The sequence below is a fragment of the Borostomias antarcticus genome, assembly GCF_949987555.1.
Source record: "Borostomias antarcticus genome assembly, chromosome: 2".
In the NCBI taxonomy this organism is placed as follows: domain Eukaryota; kingdom Metazoa; phylum Chordata; class Actinopteri; order Stomiiformes; family Stomiidae; genus Borostomias; species Borostomias antarcticus.
In genome coordinates this window covers 20,679,443-20,702,956 of record NC_140235.1, presented here as the reverse complement: position 1 = coordinate 20,702,956, position 23,514 = coordinate 20,679,443, and the positions used below count along the sequence as shown (strand labels likewise).

Genomic DNA, 23,514 nt, shown 5'->3' with positions numbered 1-23,514 from the left:
GTATGTATTTTATATATTAATTTGTGTCTGTTTTCTTAATAACTTAGTGATTGTTACTGATTGTTAGTGATTCAGCAGTTTCACAATGACAAGTGGTTCATAAATAAAATGATTTACCTGCTACTGCCAAGGAACAGAGGACAACCACAAGCACACTTCCTGCTGTTCTCAATGCCATAACTGCTGAAAAAAACCTAATAATCTACATCCATTCTACCAAAGCAAAACATTTCACAAAGTTGAATGAATACTGTAAAACATTCCTCCATTCCATATCACACATTTGAATAAAATATCAATGTACTGTATGGTTTGAATACATGTACTTACAGAGGGAGCTTGGGAGATCTGTAGCTCAGTTGGTAGAGTGGGTCGTTCAGTGATCGAAGGGTCATTGGTTCGAATCCCAGCTCCGACTGTCCACATGTCGAAATTTCCTTGAGCAAGACACCTAACCCCAAATTGCTCCCAATGAGCAGGTTAGCACCTTGTGAATGAGAGGCCATTGTAAAGCGCTTTGAGTGCCGCTAAGGTGGAAAAGCGCTATATAAGTGCAGTCCATTTACCATTTATCTATGTATGATTAGGTTGGGTGGAGAGTGAAAGAGAAGCTAGCTGCTCTCAGAGGTCCACTGGGTTCAGAGCTTCCCATCCCCATGATGCGCTATGCTGAATAGTATGGAGTAATGTGGGAACACTCTCACTTCAGTCTCCGTTTTTATGCAAATCCTATGAACTAGTTGCAGGGGAAGAGACAATCATTTTTAAGAAGCAATATTCAAAACTGCATTAAAGTTCAGATAAAAAAGATTCAGATTCAGATCTTTATTTGTCACATGCAAAAGTACAGTGCACAATCACAGTGAAATGTTGCTGCCAGCTCTGTGGTGTGCTCAAATGTTACAGATAATTACCATACTCAATTTACCCATTACACAAGAAATACAATCTATACAATATAAAGCTAAAGATAAGGTGCCGGTGTGGATATGTTATGTACATGCTATAGCTACAGTATAGATAAATAATAATCCGGGGTGAGACATACAGTCAACTGCATTTACATGTGTTGTAGATATGTACACTAGATGTGGTGACACTGTTTACAATAACTAGGATCATTCAGGTGCCGGGTGGCTTGTGCCAAGAAGCTCTTCCTGAGTCCCTCTGTGTGCACCGTGTGAGGTACCTTTTCCCCGACCAAAGCAGAGAGAACAGCCCAATGCCTGTGTGGCTGGGGTCCTTCAGGATTCTGTTGGCCTTGGTCTCACATATTTTAGTGTCGATGTCCTCAAGGTGGGGGAGTGGCTCCCCTATAGTACATTCAGCTGACCATACTACTCTGTTGGGCCTTGCGATCCTGTGTGCTGCTGTTCCCGTACCAGGTGGTGATATTCCCAGTCAGGATGCTCTCAATCATGCATGAGTAGAAGCTCCGTCAAATCTGGTGGGACGCTCTGAATTTCCTCAGTTGTCTGAGGTGGTCCAGTCTCTGACCACAGTGTGTTGACCATGTCAGGTCCTTGGTGATCTGGACGCCAAGGTACTTGAAACGGTCAACTCTACAGGGTAGCATTGATGATTAGGGGGGTGTAGTTCCTTTCCTGCTTACTCTCAAAGTCCACCAGCATCTATTTTGTCTTGCTGATGTTCAGATGGAGCTTGTTTTCCTGACACCACTGGTTCAGGAGCCTCATCTCCTCCATGTAGGCCCTCTCATCATTATTGGAGATCAGGCCTATCACTGCTCTGTTTTCAACAAACTTAATGATGGAATGGAGTCAAAGATGGCTGTACAGGGGGACAGAACACAGCCCTGGGGGGCTCCTGTGTTGAGGGGGGCGGAGGATGAGGTGTGGTTGCCTACCTTCACCACTTGGGGTCTGACAGGAAGTCCAGGATCCACTTACAGAGGGTGCTGCTTTGCCCCAAGACCCTGAGCTTGGTGTTGAGTCTTTCAATTTAAACAATTTATATTGACCAAGTCTCCACCTGTAAACTATATTGATTCACAAAGCATTATTCCATTTGTGAAATTTGTTTGTTTCAACTAGCTTGGCGTCCTCCTTGACTGAAGATATGTGGTGCAGTATGTGATGGATGTGTTTTCTCCTGTCTCCTCGAATTGTTATTGATAGAATTCTTATCACTAAAACCTAAGCTATGCTATACTTTGCTATACTGTTTCACTCATTTACAGCTACTCAAACGGCCGTCTCGTTGGCTTTGCCACGTTCCTGGCACTGATACGGTTTCTCCCTGTTGTGAATACTTCTATGGCAAACTAAACCCCTCTGCTCACTAAAAGCTTTTTCACAGTTCTGGCACTGATTTCATTTCTCTCCTTTGTGGATTCTTCTTCTATGTTTAACTAAATTACACTTGTGACTAAAGGCTTTGTCACATTCCTGGCACCGATATGGTTTCTCTCCTACGTGGATTCTTCTATGAATGTCTAAACTATCCTTTCGACTAAAAGCTTTATCACATTCCTCACATTGATATGGTTTCTCCCCTGCATGGATTCTCCTGTGTCTAAGTAAACTACCATTTTCACTAAAAACTTTGTCACATTGCTCACACTGATATGGTTTCTCTCCGGTGTGGATTCTTCTATGGTTAATTAAATACACCTTTTGACTAAAAGCTTTGTCACATTCTTCACACTGATATGGTTTCTCTCCTGTGTGGATTCTTCTATGGCAAGCTAAATTATTCTTACACCCAAAACCTTTGCCACATTCCTCACACTGATATGGTTTCTCTCCTGTGTGGATTCTTCTATGCCTAACCAAATGATTCTTACACCTAAAACCTTTGTCACATTCCTCACATTGATATGGTTCCTCTGCCATCTTGCTCTTAGCCTGAGCCTCCCCAGAAGAAACATCTTCCCTCTCACTTCCAGAGCGGGAGTTGGTAATAGGCTTAGTCCAGGGGCTGGGGCTGGTCTTGGTTCTGAAGCAGGGGCCAGGGCTGGAAAGAGGGCTGGGGATGGGTCTCGAACACCGAGTCTGTGTCCTCCTTGATTTGATAGGCAATTTCAGCACTCTGGTAGGCAGAAGCCTGTAGGGTGTTAGTTCAGGCAGCATTCCTCCACTCTCCTCCTCCTCTTCTAAACTCTGAGCTGTAGGACTGTCTGGACTTAGAGAAGGGGGCTGAGAGTCACTGGCTGGTTCTGGTGCGCTACAGTCCTCTTCATCAGACTCTGCTTTGATGATGATTTGTAACACAGTTGGGGATTGGTCAAGAGGTGGGAGTTCAGACGAGTCCTCCGGATCACATTGGGTTTTCACTCTGGGAGAAGTGAATATGGAGTCTGTAGTATCAGACCGCAGCCCTTGAAGCTGCTCTCCCTCCTGAATGGTCCACTGCTCCTGTTCCTCTTTAATCTGTGGCGGCTCTTGAAGAGAGAGCTGCTGGCCATCTGGGGGGGAAAGGAAGATAAATATAAGGATAAAGCCAACTTTATTATTCTACAACCTAACCACAGCCATATTATAATTTGCTCTGAGCTAACTTAACAGTGCTAGCTTGCTATCAACACTAACCCCTTAACTTGAAGCTAGCTAGCATTTTAACAGTGCAATAAGATAAGAACTCTCAATTATCATATCTACAAAAACATTTGACTGTCAATTTCTAGCACTGAATTCGGAGTCAATCCTTGAAGTGCAACATAATCACTCATAGTGATGTGTGTGTCAACATGTTCTGAATTTAAGCTTGTAGTTAGCATCCAAGTTTGTTGGCTAGGCCTGCTTGTGCATCTCTATCCCACTGTACCTTTCCCACTGCTACTGTGTCTTTTCTACTGCTGAAACCCCAATTTTCTCCCACAGGGATAAGTATATATTATCTCAATAGTTCCAGACCAGTCCGGGTGACATGTAAAAATTACTTTTTCATAAAAGCCTGAAACATGGTACTTATTCAGTTTGGGGCCCTGAAGATTTTCAGAAATGGAGCCATCATAAAAACACCTTGTGGCGGCCATAACCAAATTATGTATTTTGCATCATACCTCCTGAACCGAACATAACACAGAATAGGTTATAAGGGTAGAATAGGTTTGATACCATACAACATCATGAACTGTTCAGGGGAATAGTTAATGATGGTGAATTAAGTGACGTTGTGAGAAGGAAATCACAGTAGGCTATCTGAGAACCTAGGCTAGACTTCATGCAGTATCATGTCTGTTGAATAGAACAATATTCAATGTGACCTTAATTTAGCTTAAAAGAATGTCAAATAAAGATTAACTCAAAAGAATAATTTATGAAATATGTTTGATTATTTTGTTGTTGTTGAACCTTTTTTTCACCGTCTCCTCCACATGAATACAGAGCTGTGCACTTTAAGGAGGCTTTTTTGTATTTGCAATGTCCCCAGCAGGCTTTCTTGCAGCCACAAAAGAGTTCAACCACGGACTGGCTTGCCTGTGGAAGTGTTGACCACAATGGTCTCCAATCGTTTGGGTCCATCCAGCCCCAGTCTGTTTGACTGAATAATATTGAATATTGTTCTACTCTTTGCAGTCACTGTATTGTCCAAGTTAATGAACAAAGGGTTACGCTTTTAAAATTGCACATGATATTATTAAGTCTAGCCCAGGTTCCCAAATACTGTGATTTCCTTCTTACAACATCACTGAATTGACCATTAAAAGGTGCTATAGACATTTCTGTAGACATATCAATTTACAAAAAATAATACATCCACAGAGATTTTGGAAAGGTGTGGGAAAAAAAATTGTCCCCCCTCTCTAAATGAATTCATCATTTAGAAAATTCTGACAGGTCCGAAATGACTGTTGTTTTTTTCTGTTTGAGATGAATGGAATACAAAGATATGAATGGTACAGTTCCCCAATGATCCATCGCCAAGTAACAATATCAGAGTGACGCTTCATATAATTCATAGTGATGATTTGAGGTCGCTTTTATACAATTGAAAATGCACATAAAAAGCGTAAAATTTGAATGTAAGCGGCCTATGAAATATAAGTAGGGATGCACCGATGCATCGGCCAAACATCGGCATCGGCCGATGTTGGCCTTGTTGACTGCCATCGGCAAATAAAATGACATTCACCGATGGTAGTGGCCGATGTTATGTCGCAACAATTACGGCTTTTAAAAAAAAAAGTATATTTATTGATTTTCACAGGGTCAACCATTCAAGCAAACAAGAGTAATGAGACCACAAAATGAACCCTTTTTCCAAACACACCCCAAACCCAGAACTACCTCCCCACACACAGATACACAAGACAAAACAAAACAAAAACAAAAAACAAACAAAATAAACACACAACAACAACAACAAAACAGAAGGCTGAAACAACTATGTTATACGTGACAGGGAAATCAGACATACTGGTGTTGGCAAAAGGACACAAAAACATTTAGGCCTACAGGGCGATGTGTCTCGAGATCTCAGTCCACGCTAGACCGTAGAGACCAGTCCTTATGGCCCGGGCGCCATCATCACCAATATAGTCCAGGAAGGGGTCCCAAATACGGAAGAACTCAAAAGGTTTGTCCTTGAGCCAGAAGCTTATAGCCTCTAAGGGGATGAGTTCCATAACGCTCCGAGTCCATTGGGCAACTGTGGGGGCTGCATCTGAGATCCACTGAAGAAGCACACATCTTCTTGCACTGAACAAAAGCACCTTAAGCAGCTTCAACAAAGAGAGGTTAAGGTTCAGTGCCCCAGATTGTATACCAAGAATGCAAAAGACTTAAATACAGTATTCATTTCCCTACATACTTTGACCCAGAAGTCAGTGATAACAGGGCAATCAAAAATGCAATGAAAATATGTACCTTGGGCAGTCTTACATTTAACACAGTATTTTGAAAGTAAAGGGTTGAACCTGTTACGTTTCACTGGAGTAATTTGAAGTCTATGTACAATCCCAAATTGCTGTTCCCTAGCTTTGTTAGTAAATAAGCAACCTGAAGAACTCAACCAAACCCCATCCCAATCATCATCCAGGATTCCCCAAAATCCACTTCCCAGATAGACCTAATGTAACCCACCCACAAAAGTGGTTTAGTTATCAATGCTTATATATCTTCATACCATACATTTCAGACACTAACTTGACATAAATTATACTCATTTACATCTAAGTTATAGGCCTGCTGCATATTTGGTATAATGAACATCTCTTTACGTCAGCGCCCCCTAGCTTTATACAGCTGCGCCTGCGTGCACGTGCTGTTTTAGAGAAATGATTGATGGGTGATAAGAGGGAAAGTTCTGCTACGTAGCCTATGGAGAAATTATTGAAAGAGTATATTATTCACAAGTATTTGGTGTCTACCACAGAATTGTGTGTCTGAAATCCTGCTTCTGTATTAGGTAAGCTCATTTGAGTTTGAGTATTGAAAATAAGTATTTTGTTGATAACTTGACTAATCCACATGTAGTCTATTGTACTAGCTAGCGACAGAACTTAACTAGCTGTCTCTTTGCAATGCGAGTGACAATTCGTTTTCCTGGTCATTCTGTTTAATTGCAATACTGTTCTAGAAGGTTGTGCATGTTATCAAACGATCATTTTCATGTTTGTCATTTTGCACTTTAGGTTCTCGTGTTTTAGCAATGCAATTCAATGCAACAGGTTTGATACTATTCTGCACGGTGTGCATTGATTCTGCATGACGTTCTCTGCAAAGCTAGCTTTATACAGCTGCGCCTGCGTGCACGTGCTGTTTTAGAGAAATGATTGATGGGTGATAAGAGGGAAAGTTCTGCTGCGTAGCCTATGGATAAATTATTGAAAGAGTATATTATTCACAAGTATTTGGTGTGTCTACCACAGAATTGTGTGTCTGCTTCTGTATTAGACCATACTGTGTGCTGCTGCGACATCTGCGCTGGAGAGACAGGACCTTTGTGGGTGCACGTGACGGGTGCATGCGGACTGCTTGGACTGTCTGGACATCGCGCCAGCATTTGGCTCCTTTGCTTAAAAACAAAGGACACTAGGAAGATTTCTCTTCAATCAGAAGTATGACCATTCCGAGCATTTGTGGCTCAGAACACTGTGGGACACGGTTGTGCACAACTGGCAGACCGACAGAAGCGTGGCTGCTTCTGTCAGTTTCATAATGAAGCATTCCTCTCCCCAGTCTGATGCTAACTGTGTTTGTGCCTGATATAGCAAGCTATAACATTATCATGTCAGCACTAGTTGGCTAGTCAGGCTAGCTAACATCAGGCACAGGCTAGCTAACGTCACACCGGAGGAGAGGAGCTATGGCGGCGCCAGGTAGCTAACTGTTCGTGTCTTATCCATCTAGCTACAGTATAACATTAGACAGCAGCAGTAGTTGCTTAGCTAGCTTACCCAGACTACCTAACGCTAGATACCCCCGCCAGCCGCCACAAGCATAGCCCCACTTGTTGCTAGCTAACCTGTGCCTAACATTAGCTAGCCACTAACGTTAGCGTTGCAATGATCAGACACTTCAGTTCTCCCCCGCCACAAACCTACGTGAAACACTGGTTTCTTTTAGCTTGTATTGTATTTGAAGTATTTCAGAAACACACCAGCTTGGTTTTAGCTAATACAGTAACGTTAGCCGGGGGTGGGGGGTGCTTACCTTCTCGTGAATTTCGGGATGACTGTTCTCCAAATGTCGCTTTAAGTTTGTTGTATTTTTGCCAGTCATTTTCACCCCACACGGTTTACAAATGGTTTTGTTTTCCTTTGCATCAAATATGAAGTTTATCCAGATGTCTGCTCTCCTCTTTCTCCCGGTGTGTGCGAACGTTGACAAAGACATTTCTGAACTGTGGCCATTTACTGAACAGTTCAGGCGCAGCAGTCGTATGCTGTTAGTTGACTTCCCGCCGGCCGGTGTAGCAACGGTACTATTCAAATGTAGGCCTACACACAGGCTACCTGTAGGTTGCATCCAATTCGTTCTATTAATACATCCATGATCCAACTGCGCACATCCCGAACCTCGACATTCTGATTTGAACTTTTCCCATACGTCCCTCCATAACCATTTTAGTCTAGTTTTTATTTGTTGACGAAAATGTTAATAGATATAGTCATAGTTTTTGTCATCATACATTCATTTTTATTTATTTATCGTCTCGTGACGATAACCCAAAAAATGTCGTTGACGAATAGATTTCGTCATAGTTCGAAACGAACACTTTCTGAGTGGCCATCTCATTTTGGATGTTGAACAATAATATTGTATAGGGGTTGCTAATTGATTCTAAGTGATTTTGACAAATCAAATCTATTCAAAATAATAATATTTTTTTTAAACCTGTGTTTCCGGTGTTTGATTCAAACTAAGTATTCCCACAGCCCGTAAGTGAGGAAATAGTTGTATGTCTTCACAATTATCATCCTTCTTCATACTCCAACCCATGACTCTTGCTGTAGTGATCCTAGACCCTGTAGACTTGTTTCAGCAGGAAATTATAGGTTTTATGTAATACCTGGTTACACTAACATGAGCTGTACATTCATTGTCTGGATATGATACTGGCACAGTAGAACCTGGTAATAAGTTTCTTAGAGTCAGGATTCTGAGTAACCTTCTCCACTGCCGAAAGAGAAAACCCATTGGGACACAACTTAATAGTGGAGGTGATGAAACTGCGCATTTGCAGGTACCTGAAAAAATTATTCAGAGAGAGATTGTATTTCTCCCTGAGCTGCTCAAAAGACATAATATTACCATTTAACATCAAGTCGCCTACAGTCCTTACCCCCCTTTCATACCATAGAGTGAAGGCATGGTCCGACAAACCAGGGGGAAAATCTGGGTTTAAGTAAAGAGGAGTGAGAAGAGAGATTTGGCCCTCCTGGTTCTCTAGCTTCCTAGTCAGTCTCCAAACTTTCAGGGTGTTCTGTAGGATAATATTACCCTTTACCTTATTACAAACCCACTTCCTAGAGGCATATAGAATGTTACGAAGAGGGATAGGGGCCACTGGCTCAGCTTCTAGGGCAAGCCAGGTAGATTTAGGGTCCTCTCTAAACCAATGCCACAGATAACTACAAAGGCAAGCGATTTGGTAGCGTTTAATGTCTGGCACAGCCATACCACCTTGCTCGAGAGGACTTTGCAGTACAGTAAGCTTCAACCTAGCCCGTTTATTTCTCCAAAGGAAAGAGGACAGAGAGCTATTTATAGATGTAATTGACTTTCTCGTTAAAAGAAATGGAATCATTTGAAAGGGGTACAAGAGCCGCGGAACTATATTCATCTTAAAAAGATTCACTCTTCCCAGAAGAGACAGTGGTAGAGCCGTCCAGCGAGCCAGGTCTTCTTTAATCGTACGAATTAGGGGCATAAAATTGGCTTTGTACAGGCCATTGAGGGAAAGGGTAATAAAGGGTAGTACGTATACCTAGGTAGACAAAACCCGATGGGGACCAACGGAAAGGGGCAGAGCAAGTTGGGGACCAGGACACATTAGGGGTTAGTGGCATTGCCTCAGACTTAGAGTAGTTAATCTTGTAACCTGAGAATTGGCCAAAGGATCTAATTATATCGACCACTCTTGCGATGGAGGTCGCAGGAGTTCCATAAAGTTAAGATAAACTAAGATGTCGTCCGCGTATAGCGAAATCTTGTGCTGTACGGGACCCACCTCTATGCCCATCACTAATGGGTCATTCCTAATGGCCTCTGCCAAGGGCTCTATGGCGAGAGCGAACAGGAGGGGTGAGATGGGACAGCCCTGTCTGATCCCTCGCCCTACTGTGAACGCAGGAGACTTCATGCCATTCGTAATGACTGAAGCACGTGGGGCGGCGTATAGGATAGATATCCATTTAATAAAGTTATGTTATGTTATCACCGAGGTTAAATTTGGAAAGGACACCCAGCAGGTAAGGCCACTCCACTCTATCAAAGGCCTTCTCTGCATCAAGGGAGATCACTAGAGATTTGGACTTCGATTTTATACCATATTGTATGAGGTTCAGAAGCCTCCTAACGTTATTACATGAATTGCGACCCAGTATAAAACCGGTCTGATCTACTGAGATGAGGTCTGGGAGAATACCCTCAAGCCTTTTAGCCAATATTTAACAGGCAATTGGCCTGTAGGAGGCGCAGTCTTCTGCCGGCTTGCCCTTTTTCAGAATCAGTGAGATGTTTGCATCCATCATAGTCAGGCAGGCAGAGTCCCTGATTCAAAGGAATGGGACAGCATATTGACCAGAGGGTCAATCAGCAGGTCCTGGAACACCTTAAAAAATTCAGGAGTTAGACCGTCTGGCCCAGGGGCCTTGTTATTCTGTAGGTCATTAATAACATCTATGACTTCCTTACGGGTGACTGGTCCGTTCAACAACTCTTTCTGTGCATCCGAGGCTTGGGGAAGATTAATAGATGAAAGGAAGTTGTGCATCAAAGCCTCAGAGTGACTGTCCGACTCCGAAGTGTACAACTGCTTATAAAATTCAAGAAATGAATTACTAATATCCGTATTGTTATGAAATATATTACCAGCCCGGTCTTTTATGATGGGGATAGCCTGGGGGGCAGTTCTTGCCTTAACCAGGTTGGCCAGATATTTACTTGGCTTATTCCCAAATTCATACATCCTGTGCTTAGCAAACAGAATGGATTTCTGGGCCTCAGTAGATAGGAGTGTCCAGGGCTGCTGTAGTAGCATCAATTTTAAGTCTCAGAACCTCTGAGGGGTTGAGGTTAAACTCCCCTTGAAGCCTACCCACTTGTTCTTCCAGTGCCTGTTGCTCAGCCCTTTGCTTTTTCTTTAGATTCGCTGAAAAAGATATAGTGAAGCCCCGAATTACCGCCTTAGCTGTCTCCCAGAGTAGACTAGGTGACACATCTGGGGTGCTATTCTCACTGATAAAATGCTTGAACTGATCTGTAAGATACAGTCTAAAATGTGGGTTCTTAAGAAGATGATTAGCAAACCTCCATTGTCCTTTGAGTCGTTGGGCCTTGCTGGACAAGACCAAAAATATAGGTGAGTGGTCACTAATAATAATATTACCAATTGAGCAGGAGAGCACCCTCTGGAGGGCGCCTTCAGGCATGAAAAAATAATCGATCCTAGAGGATGAGTTGTGGACCCTTGAATAAAATTGTATACTGCTTATCGGAGGGGTGGAGTGACCTCCATGTGTCAATAAAATGTATATCCTTGCAACATCCAAGAAGTGACTGGCTATACCCCAGATTAGATTGTGCTGTTTTATGAGATTTATCCAGCCGTGAATTAAGACAACAGTTGAAATCACCAGCTATCACTGAGGAGTCCACAATCCAATCCGAGAACAAGGAAAACACCTCAGTATAAAAATCAGTGGATCGAATGGGAGGGGCATATACATTTAAATAGGAAACAGCGTCCCCAAACAGCATCCCCTTAATCATAACATATCTGCCTGATTTGTCTGCTCTAAGTTCCACTCCCGTCAATGGCAATGACTTATGCACCATAATGGCCACACCTCTGCTTCTAGTAGTAAAAGAGTAGTAGTAGACCTGGCCCACCCATCCTCTTTTTAACTTTAAGTGCTCGTTGTCATCCAAATGTGTTTCTTGGATCAGTGCTATTTGTACCTTCTCCTTTTTCAAGTAGTTAAGAATTTTCTTTCGTTTTATAGGGCCATGAATCCCGTGGACATTCCAAGTGCATAGTTTGATTGTTGCATTATCAACCATATTCCCAAATGGTATCCGTGATAACTCTATCCGATCCCCCAGTCACTATGTAAATATTCAATATAATAAACCTCCTGACAAAAACATGAATGACACAGACAGACAATGTGGGGGACAAAAATGTTGTGTCCAGGCTATGCCTTAAGGGACTGGCACGTAAGACGTAATATACGTCATCATGGGTGTGCGTGAGTGCGTTGTTAGAGTGCGTGACATACGGAAGTAAAGCAGAGTATGCTGTGAGTTTGAAGCATGTGTCCGTGTCAATCTATCTAGCATAACATTTGGCGACGAAAGGATGGCTGGATTTAATCTCCCTCCACCGGACCCATTCCTGGCGCTACCGGGGGAGCCTGCAGTGCCATGGAAACGATGGTTAACAGGTTTCAATGCCTATATTGATGCAATGGGATTCACGGCCGAACAGATGCCGGCCGCGCGCAAGAAAGCCCTTCTCATTCACTGCCTCGGGACCGAGGGACAGCGAATCCTGGAAGCACTCGGATCTGCAACAACATTTGACGGAGTTGTGGCGTTACTGACTGGTCACTTCGCGGGGAAACAGCGAGTTCTGATGCGAAGATACAAACTACGGAAGCGCCACCAGCGACCGGGTGAGTCCATACAAGCTTTCGTGGCAGACCTCCGCGATCTCGCCCGAACCTGTGACTACGGTGCGCTGCATGATCAAATGATTAGAGATCAGCTGATTGAAGGCACGTCATGTGAGAAAACAAGAGAAAGACTGTTAATGGAATCAGACGATCTGTCACTGGCTGACGCTATCAAAACCGCTTTGCAAGTGGAGTCGGCATTAGAGTGTTCTTCCCTGCTGAACACCGTTGATAGCGCACAGAAGCAACAGGCGCCGACTCAACACGTGCCACCACAAGCCTCCTTGGCCACTGGGACTGACGTTGCTATGTTACAAATGGTCAGACAGCGCCCTCATGTGGTCCCCAGGAGCAACTGCGCCAACTGTGGTTCCTCTTCCCACGAATCTAGATCACCACAGTGTCCTGCCCGTGGCCAAACTTGCAGAAATTGTGGGAAACTCAGTCATTATGCAAGAGTCTGTCGTTCAGCCACATCCAATGCCCCCTCACGTAACAATTCTGCCCGGACCTCCCAATCCACTTCTAACTCCGCTGATGTTAGTAATGTCCTCTCCACAAGCGCATCGTTCAAGACATGCACTGTACAGCTGGGGGAGGTGGGCGTTCCGTTGCTTGTGGATACCGGAGCTGCAGCATCACTGCTCAATCAGGCTACGTACAAAATGTTCTTCTCCCACATTCCAATTGGCCCACGACCCGGACTTCCCCTGCGGGGGTACGGAAACTCTCAGATTGATGTGGTGGGCACCATTAACCTGCCTGTCAGCTATGGGAAAAAGCACCTGCCTTCCTTCCCATTCACAGTGGCACGCCGGGGGGCTAACCTGCTCGGCCTGGACCTGTTCTTAGACCTGGGTTTCTCACTGATGGACGACGGCGGCCAGGCTATAATGCAGGTCCTGCCCACGACACTCCATAACAAGTGCCCAGCGTTGTTTGAAGGATTGGGCTGCGTAACTGCATTCACCCACCGCCCTCGTGTGGACCCGGAGGTGGCACCAGTGATTCAGCCTCTCAGACGGGTGCCGCTTGCGTTCAGGGATGGCGTCTCCGCTGAACTGTCCTCCATGTTGGAGGAGGGCATCATCGAGCCCATAGATGCATCACCGTGGGTCTCAAACTTGGTGATTGCTAAGAAGAAGACGGGGGGACTCCGGATATGTGTGGACCTACGCCAGGTGAATAAGGCCATTATCCCGGACAAGTACCCTCTGCCCACAGTGGAGGAGCTCACAGCCCTCTTCCACGGCTCAACAGTCTTTTCGAAGCTGGATCTACGGCAGGGCTACCTTCAAGTTCCTCTCCACCCAGCCAGCCGGGACCTGACGGCGTTCGTGACACACGCCGGGGTGTTCAGGTACAGGCGTATGCCATTTGGCCTGAACTCAGCACCCAGCTGCTTTCAAAAAATTATGTCAACCATCCTGGCTGGGCTTCCGGGGACAGCAGTTTACCTTGATGACATAGTAGTCCACGCACCGGACCAGGCCACCCATGATGCCCGCCTACACGGCGTGTTCGAGGCGCTGACAAAACATCATGTCACCCTGAATGCAGACAAATGCCTCCTCGCAGCATCTGCTGTGGACTTTCTCGGATTCCCCCTTTCAGCAGAGGGGATCATGCCCCTGGCGTCCAGTGTTGAGGCGGTGCAACGCATCCCTGAGCCGACCTCTGCGCCCGAGGTTGCCTCATTCCTCGGAATGACCGCTTACTACCTGCGCTTCCTGCCCCACTACTCGGACACGACAGCGCCCTTGCGCCGCCTACTGCGGAAGGACGAGCCATGGGCCTGGTCATCAGAATGCGCTGACGCTTACTCGACACTGAAGGAACAGCTGACCTCTCCTCCTGTCCTGGCTCATTTCGACGTTGACAGCCCTACCCTGGTGACCTGTGACGCTTCTACCGCTGCGGTCGGGGCTGTCCTGTCCCAGGTGCAGGACGGCGTGGAGAGGCCAATAGCCTTCGCATCTCGGGCCCTATCTGAGACGGAGCAGCGCTACTCGGTGGGCGAACGGGAAGCACTAGCCTGTGTGTGGGCATCTGAGCGGTGGCATATGTTCCTCTACGGTCGCCACTTTACCATCAGGACGGACCACCAAGCGCTAACTACAGTGCTCTCCACCTCTGGCACAGGACACAAGCCGCTACGGCTTCACCGCTGGGCCGATCGCCTTCGGCAATATCACTATGATCTCGCCTTCACCCCGGGAAGAGACAACGTGGTTGCTGACCTCCTCTCGCGTTCCATCGCGGCCCCAAAGCCCTCTGTTCCGCCAAACCCGCATATTTGGACAGACGACGAGGAACCAGTCCTCATCCAAACACTTTACACGCCTCTGCAGCCTGCGGTCACGCTGGAGGAACTGCAAGCAGAATCAGACAAGGACCCAATACTGTCCAAGCTGCGCATGTACATCAGAACCGGCTGGCCAGCCAAGATCCCAGAGGAGCTGAAACCATTCGCCAGGGTGAAAGATGGGTTGTCCTGCTGGGCGGATACGTGTGTTTCAAGGGGGCTCTGCACCGTCATTCCGACCACCCTGCGTGCCCGCGTGCTAGTGATGGCACATGAGGGGCACCTGGGAGTGGTTAAACTCAAGCAGCGATGCCGCGAACTGGTGTGGTGGCCGGCCATTGACCGGGACATCGAGCATCTGGTCCAAGACTGCTCCGCTTGCTTTCTCAGCGGCAAGACGGGGCCCCCAGCTCCTGCACCCCTACAGCCACTTCCCTGGCCTTCCCGCCCCTGGAGCCATATACAACTGGATATATGTGGTGAAATCCATGGCCGTGGGGTTCCTCATCACCAGCGCTTTCTCGTAGTCATATATGATCTCCACTCCAAGTGGCCAGAGGTGGTGCCAGTCGGAACAGTGACGTTGCGTGTCATAACTCAAATATTGGATGGTTTGTTTGCGCGCTGGGGGTTACCTAAGGCTGTGACGACTGATAACGGACCCCAGTTGACGTCCGCAGAGTTCTCGGATTTCCTGGCCAGAAGGGGCGTCAAGCACATCCGAACGGCGTTCTACCACCCTCAAGCCAACGGAGGGGTGGAGCGCTTCAACGCTACACTGAAAAACGGCATCCGTGCACACATGGCACAAGGCTGCACATTCGACGTCGCACTCAATCAGACAGTGCTGCACTACAGGGCGAGTCCACACTGCACAACTCAGGTGTCACCATCACTGCTAATGCTGGGTCGGGACATTGAACTCCCACTGCACAGGCTCCGGGCACCCACTGTAATGCCCAACAGGCCCTCGCTCGCGCAGACACAGGAGATCGTGGCTGCACGGCAGCAGAAGACAAAGGAGAAAGTGGACAGGTGGCGCAGGGCACGGGCACCATCAATCCAGGTCTCGGACTGGGTCAGGACTCAACGGCCGCAACGCCCCAACAAGATGTCGTCATTCTGGTCCCAGCCCAGACAAGTCACACGGATTCTCGGCCCTGCAACCTTTCTACTGGATGATGGCTCACGTTGGCACGCCTGCAGGCTGAGGAAAGTTCCAGCGCCCTCACCTCCAGGTCATGCAGATACAGCGCCAGCTCGCGTGGGCATTGACCCTGGCCCGCCCCCAGCTCCGGTGTGGGCTGCACCGGACGAGCCAGTGGCACCGCAGCATCAGGAGCCTGTGGTGCCGGATCCCAGGCCAGTGAGGGTCCGAACTCGGCCCGTTACTCTGGAGGACTACGTTACGTCCTATCATACCTAGGGTAGGGGGGGGGTTTGACAGTTCTATGGACGTTGTTATTACTCTGCTGTTTAGTTGATCTTGGTTAATTGCACTGTTCTTCACTCATACTATTTTAGGTTGTTTTCAGAGGGGGGAGGAAATGTTGTGTCCAGGCTATGCCTTAAGGGACTGGCACGTAAGACGTAATATACGTCATCATGGGTGTGCGTGAGTGCGTTGTTAGAGTGCGTGACATACGGAAGTAAAGCAGAGTATGCTGTGAGTTTGAAGCATGTGTCCGTGTCAATCTATCTAGCATAACAAAAAACAAAACCAACCCTTCCCCAGCTCTCCAAACACCTCCCTGAACCTGGCGTCTAACGCTCTCTAAACTGTGCATCCTAAACTTGCACTAAACCAGTACTCCATAACTAACAATATTCACAAACGTCTGATTGATAAATAAAACAAAACCGAGTGACACTCACCCCAATCAAGTCCCGTGAGATAGTGATGGTCTAAAAGGAATAAAATATGATCTAACACCGGGGCTTGTGTCTAGTAGTCTGGGTTAGTCAAATGTGTCAGGCTATCATTCAAAAGAAACCAAGTGCTGAAAAGTTACGTGTCAGCGCCCTCTGCTGCCTGTCCTGAACGGAGCGTCTGGGCAATGGTCTCCGCGTAGAATTTCTCCACCTCCTCCGGTGTGTCAAAGCTGTGCCTCTTGTTACCAAACGACACCTGTAGCCGAGCAGGGAATAGCAGACCGTATCTGACGTTGGCGGCCCGGAGCTTCAGCTTGATGTTGTTGAACGCTTGCCGACTTCAGAAGTGAAATCCGGGAAGATGTGCACCCTTTGCCCACGGAAGGTAAGCGGGCCCTTTTCCCTCGATAGCTGCAGGATGCGCTGCACCACTCTATAGTGGTGAACCCTCACGATCATGGGTCTCGGGGGGGCTTTCGGACCGCTCGAGCGAGAGGCAATGCGATGTGCCCTTTCCAGCATCTCGGGTCCGCTGGGTACATCCATACCCAACGTCTCAGCGAAAAACTCGGTCATGAAGCTCGTGACTTGAGGCCCCTCCATGTTTTCTTGGATACCAAGCACGCAAAGATTCTGGCGTCTGCTCCTCGATTCCAGGTCTTCCGTTTTAGTTTTCTTATTACTCCTCTCCAGTGCATCACATTTGGCTTCGAGTGCAGTAATTCTATCATCGCAATGTTGCAGTGATGTTTCAACCTCCGTAAGACGACTGCAGTCAAGTGAGCCGCACTTTTTTCTTCCACGGTCAAGTGAGCCGCACTTTTTTTTCTAAATTCAAAACAAAAATGGGCTGCGCACCTATTACGGTACACAGGGCCGTTGTTTAGCGGTGAAAGGTGATGATGATTATAAGGGCCCACAAGCAAGCAGGGCCCACAAAAAAAGAGGTCCCTCTTTCTATGACGAACTTATTCTACATGTAGATCAGTCACTAATGCTGCATCAGAATTCAAATCAAGCCACAAATAATGCAATACAGATTAAAAAACGTTTAATTTCCTGAGCAATATCCCCCTTCTTAAATGTTTAGTCCATGCCATGGTTCACGCTGGCAAGTCTCACCTCTTTTGACATTAACGTCACTATACCAGCTGGCTGTCAAATACTAGCACTAATAGCCTAACGTTAAATCATAAACATCATGCCCATACATAAATCCGGGCACCAGAAAAGAGTGGAGAGAGAGGCCAGGAGAAAAGGCAGCAGAGCGGGAGCCTAGCATATAAGCAATTTTTTCCACAAGAAAGGTGAGAGTAGCTATGTTGCTAGCTGAGACAGTCGGTCAGTTGCCCGCGGTCTCACATTAACCATGACGACGAGAGCCGTTAGCCTAGTGTGTGAAGAAAGTGCTAAGCTAGGTAGCTAACACTAGTAAGCTTACATTCTGGTAACAACTCGATCTGGTTAGCTAGCTGCTAGCTAACGTTAGCTACCATTAACTAGACAGCTAGCTACAGTTCTAGCAACCAGCCAACTACCGTTCTGGTAAGCTAGCTGCTAGATAACGTTAGCTACCATTAACTAGACTACAGTTACTACAGTTCTAATATTAAATCTAATACAAATCCAGTAGCAGCAGCCAGGACACATGTTTCCATTCTTATGAATGCTTAAATTATAATGTGCTATGCTAGCTAGCCGGTCCTGTTAGTGTTGACATGTCTTTTTAAAACCTTTATGTGCACAGAATCAGCTGTGGCCCCCTCTCTAGACACCCACTCCCAGCCCCCAGAAGATGCTTTAGATGGTGAGTGAGTGACTGGTAGACACTGGTTGGAAACTTATTACTAAACTACTGTACTGCTATGAATGGCGAAATGTAGATGTAAGTTAACCCAGGTTAAGATAGCCTACATATGAAACAGTTACATTACATAAAGAAATTCATGGCCAATAAATAAATAAATAGTGTTAAGTTAATTAATAGAAATTCATATAGAGTTGATTTCTTTGTAAAACCTTTATGTCCTGCTACTCACAGAATCAGCTGTGGCCTCATCTGACCTAGACACCCACCCCCAGCCCCCAGAAGATGCTTTAGATGGTGAGTGAGTGAGGTAGACACTGGTTGGCTAGTTAAACTTATTACTGAACTAATGTACTGAATAGCAACATGTAGATGTAATCCAGGTTAAGATAGCCTACATATGAAACAGTTACATTACATAAAGAAATTAATGGTTAATAATAACTAAATAAATAGTGGTGTTAATTCATAGAAATTCATATAGAGTTGATTTCAGTTTAAATGCTGATTTGTTCAGTTTATTTTTTATTTTATTTTAGAGGGGGTATTTGCTCTTGAAATAAGAGAGGCGTTTATTAGCCAATCAACAGCCGCCTAGCCAGCGTCCTGAAACCTCTATCCAGTGCTACATAGATTTATTCCCAAGTCTTAAGAAGACACTGTTCTGTTCTTACTGTTTACAGAGCCAGGTCCAAGCCAGTCAGAAACAGAGAGTGAAGGGAGTGAAGAGGCTCAGAGTTCCAGTCATGAAACTGCTACAGACAGGGACAGTCCAAGCACAGATAATACACAATGCATAATTTATGTATATAATTATACCCAGTATCTATGGAGAGGTTAATTTGAAAAAGAACATAGAGAAACAGAAAAATAAATAAAAAATGATACATAATAAAAAATAAAAAAGGGGTTGAAAAAAGTGGTGACGAAAAGTTGGAGGGGTAGGGGCCCACACCAATATTCTTTAAGGGGGCCCAGAATTCCTAGCAACGGCCCTGACGGTACACAGTGAACCGGTTTCTGGAATGCAATTTTAGATCGTCATTGCAGCTTTTCCTTCGAACTGACTCACACATTGGGACATTCATGTATATACTTTAGATATAATGTAGAATAAACAAATGTCTGTATTTAGGAAATTATGTAGGCTAGACGCAGAACTAGCCTACTTCTCACGCACTCATGCACTTGACGTCAATCGTATTCCTCTGAGCTGAGGTCCCCCCCCCCTTTCTCTCTCTCTCTCTCCCTCGCTCGCCTTTCTCTTGCTCTCAGTCTCTCTGGCTAAGAATATTTAATACTCATGTAGTCAATATAATGCGAATTATCCAAAACTCTTCACAGGATGCATTTTGAATCAATCCTCATAAAGTATTACTGTACAAACATTTGAAGTATGTTTTTCTCGTTCTTGACAAGTAATAAAAGGATAATTATACAATGTTCATTAGAGTCTCTCAGACATGTTTTCAGGACCTCTCCCTCTACCAAACTATGAAAAATTTTCATTTTGACGGTGTGGATTTTCAATAATCCCATCGAAAAATCCTACTGGAAGCACATTTTGACTGTTTTTCGGAACTTTGACAGGTGATTATAGGAGAAATATAATTTTGTTCATGGGAGTGTCTCATATCACTGAGTTCAGGACCTCTCCCTCTATAACTTCATGCAAGAATATGACCTTTACAGTGTAGATTTTGAATAATCCCATCACAAAATCCTACTGTAAGCACATTTTGACTTTTTCTGAACTTTGACAGGTGATTATAGGAGAAATATAATTTTGTTCATGGGAGTGTCCCATATCAATGAGTTCAGGACCTCTCCCTCTATAACTTCAAGCAAGAATATTTGACCTTTACAGTGTAGATTTTGAATAATCCCATCACAAATCCCTACTGTAAACACATTTTGACTGTTTTTCTGAAATTTGACAGGTGATTATAGGAGAAATATAATTTTGTTCATGGGTGCGTCTCATATCACTGAGTTCAGGACCTCTTCCTCTATAACTTCATGTAAGAATATTTGACTTTTACAGTGTAGATTTTGAATAATCCCATCACAAAATCCTACTGTAAGCACATTTTGACTTTTTCTCTGAGGTTGGACAGGTGATTATAGGAGAAATATCATTTTGTTCATGGGAGTGTCTCATATCCATGAGTTCAGGACCTCTCCCTCTATCATGTCATGCAAGAATATTTGACTTTTACAGTGTAGATTTTGAATTAATTTGAATTAACTTAATTTCTTTGTTTCCCTGGCACAAAGGGGGGAATAAAATAAAATAAACATCGGCCATCGGCATCGGCTGGATTGTTATTTTAAACATCGGCATCGGCCCAGAATTTTGCAATCGGTGCATCCCTAAATATAAGTGTAGGAAAGTCGGTTACTTTTCCATTGCAGTTTAATATTTAGCTAGTACAAAGGCAGAAATCAGTCTTGTCGCATCGTATAAGCATTAAGACAGCTCCTCTGAAGGTGGGCGTTAATGGATGCCTTTATGCTAGTCCTTCAGTCTTAAAATAATTATGTGCACACTACACAGTCTTGGGGCGACTGTAGCTCAGTAGAGGCGACTGTAGCTCAGTTGGTAGAGTGGGTCGTTCAATGATCGAAGGGTCAGTGGTTCGAATCCCAGCTCCGACTGTCCACATGTCGAAGTGTCCTTGAGCAAGACACCTAACCCCAAATTGCTCCCAATGAGCAGGTTAGCACCTTGCATGGCACCTACCGCCATTGGTGTGTGAATGGGTGAATGAGAGGCCATTGTAAAGCGCTTGGAGTGCCGCTAAGGTGGAAAAGCGCTATATAAGTGCAGTCCATTTACCATTTGTATCTTTACCTTTTTGCCTTGTTTTTTTGTTTGTGAATGGGAAATTCACTTCCGGAACCAGAGCCGTTATGTCCCCAAACAGGGCCTCCAACAGCCCCGTCCATTACGTTTTGCAGCCTTTAATTGCATGCAGTCCCACATCCTCTGCGCCAAACTACAAGAGCTCCAGGTGGACCTCCACATGATCCGCTGGATACTGGACTTCCTCCTCAGACGGGAGAAGTTTATGAAGGTCACCAGCTCCACGTCTCTCCTGTCATGCTCACATCCACCAGCGCCCCACAGGGAACAGTGATTTCCCCAGACCAGTTTTCACTATATACCAACAACCTGGGGTGCTCGCACAGGGTGAGTACGGCCGTGAGGTTCGCAGACGACACTGCATTGGTCGACACCTCCAACAGCCCAGTCCACTTTGAGGAGGAAGTGAAGAAGCTGCACCAGTGGTGAGAGGTTCACTCCAAGTAAACAAAGGAGACAAAGGAGCTCCTTTGTCTCCTTGTTTCGACCCCACAGACTTTCTGGAGGAAGGCTGACCCTGTCCCATAGCTGACCCTCAATGGAGAGGTTGTGGAGAGGGTTAGCAGCTACAAGTACCTCGGAACTACCATCGACAGTGGGCTAACTTTCAACGACAACACACAAACCATCTTCAGGAAGTGCCAGTAGCGGACCTACCTCCTATGGAGGCAAAGGAATCTGGACGTAGCCCCTCCCATCCTCCGCAACTTCTACATCTGCCACATAGAGAGCATCCTCACCTTTTCTTACTTGGCTTGGTACAGTGAGAGGCTCTCAGAGACCAACCAGGCCAAACTGTGGAGGGTGATCACCCTGGGGTCCAAGCTCTTTGAGGTGCAGCTGTAACCGTCACACCACTCTCTCGTCTGTGGTGTGTTCAACAGTTCAACCCATGTTAAGGTCTTGCCCAGGGTGGGATTCGAACACCCGTTCAACAAGCTCTCTCTCTTGGAGGGACTGTCAGCGCTCCTCTGTTCTGTCCTCGGTTACACAGTGCTCAACCCTCCAGCAGCTCTACGACCAGAGGGCGGTGAAGAAAGCAAGTAAGATCGCGACAGACTCAATTCACAGCCACCTGCTTTCAGATCCTGCCCTCTGGTAGGAGATATGCCAGCCCCGTATTTTAAACAAATAGGGGCATGGCTTGCTTCACCCCCTCTGCTATAAGGCTCCTGAACAAACATAAAACCCCTCCCCTCCAGCGCCCCCCCTCCCAATGCTTGGATGAACTGGCCCCGATGTGCCAACACCCCCCATGCGGAAATACATAGGGCCTACATACGCACCAAGCGTTCGCTTCTTTTTTAGAGGCATGATGTAGGCTACTTACCTCTTGCCTTTTTTTCTTGATTATATTGTGTATTCATTTTTATATTTGTCAATGTCTGCTGACCGAAATAAAATGAATTTCTCTTATGGACAATAACGACAAGTCTACAGTAAGTAATGGCGGTGTTTTTGCAATGGCTCCATTTCAGAAAATGTTCAACACTAGGAGAACCAAATACCTCCACGAGGAGAACGCACAAGCAGACCTAGCCAACAAACTTGGATGCTAACTACAAGCTTAAATTCAGAACATGTAACAGTCACTACAGCAGATGAGGGTATAATTAAATTCAGAGTAACGGGGACCACAGCAGATGATACAGTAAATATAGAACCTGTGATCTCGGGTTGAATGACAATGTCCAACATTCTTTGCGCGCTTTCCTTGGAACGACAGATTTCTTCCTGGCATTCAGCAAGCGTTTTTTCATACAGCCCAAATATCTCCAAAGCTGCCGCTATTTTGGACATTTTTACGGTTTAATGTGTAAGACAGGCTAAAGTTGTTCTACAGCAGTGTGAAGAACCAGCCTGTACACCCGTTCCTCAAAGACACGACAGCGCGGTGTTGTGGGGCACCTAGTGGGCGGGCGGGTAATTACAGTTTAAGTTTGCCCACTGCGGATTTAGATATTATTTATTACCTCCGCGACAGCGCAGGGTGGAAGTTTTTTGTTTTGCTTTTATTTTTGGATTCAAGAATGTTTATTTGTCATGTGTTCAAGATACATGTAGGCCTACCATATCCAATGCTCAATGATGGTGATTGATAGTGGAAGTTGTTCATTTATATATTCACATTTTTATCCATTTATCAGTGCTAAACTGGATTCAAGGTTTATGAGCAGTTTTCAGCTTCAGCAAAGTGAAGTGGATGTGTGCACATCCAACCTGTTCTTAAAGGACAATGCTCGTTTTTGACAACCTGGACCTTATTTACGACATATTATAAGACGTTTGACTCACCAAGATCACTTTGGTGTAGTTCGGAGGCCTGTAGAAGAAATGTAAAATCCAGCGCGAGCCAG

The 23,514-nt window shown here is 45.5% G+C and overlaps 1 protein-coding gene across 1 annotated transcript; it reads right to left on the bottom strand.

The window, feature by feature from the left end:
- Window positions 1-969: 969 nt before the first annotated feature.
- LOC311319537 (uncharacterized protein) lies at window positions 970-22,908 on the bottom strand. Its single transcript, XM_084451095.1, has 2 exons — window positions 22,822-22,908; window positions 970-3,427 (listed from the first exon to the last, which is right to left on the bottom strand). The coding sequence occupies exons 1-2, from the start codon at window positions 22,853-22,855 to the stop codon at window positions 2,334-2,336; spliced, it is 1,128 nt and encodes a 375-aa protein (XP_084307221.1). The 5' UTR covers window positions 22,856-22,908; the 3' UTR covers window positions 970-2,333.
- Between the last annotated feature and the right edge of the window lie 606 nt (window positions 22,909-23,514).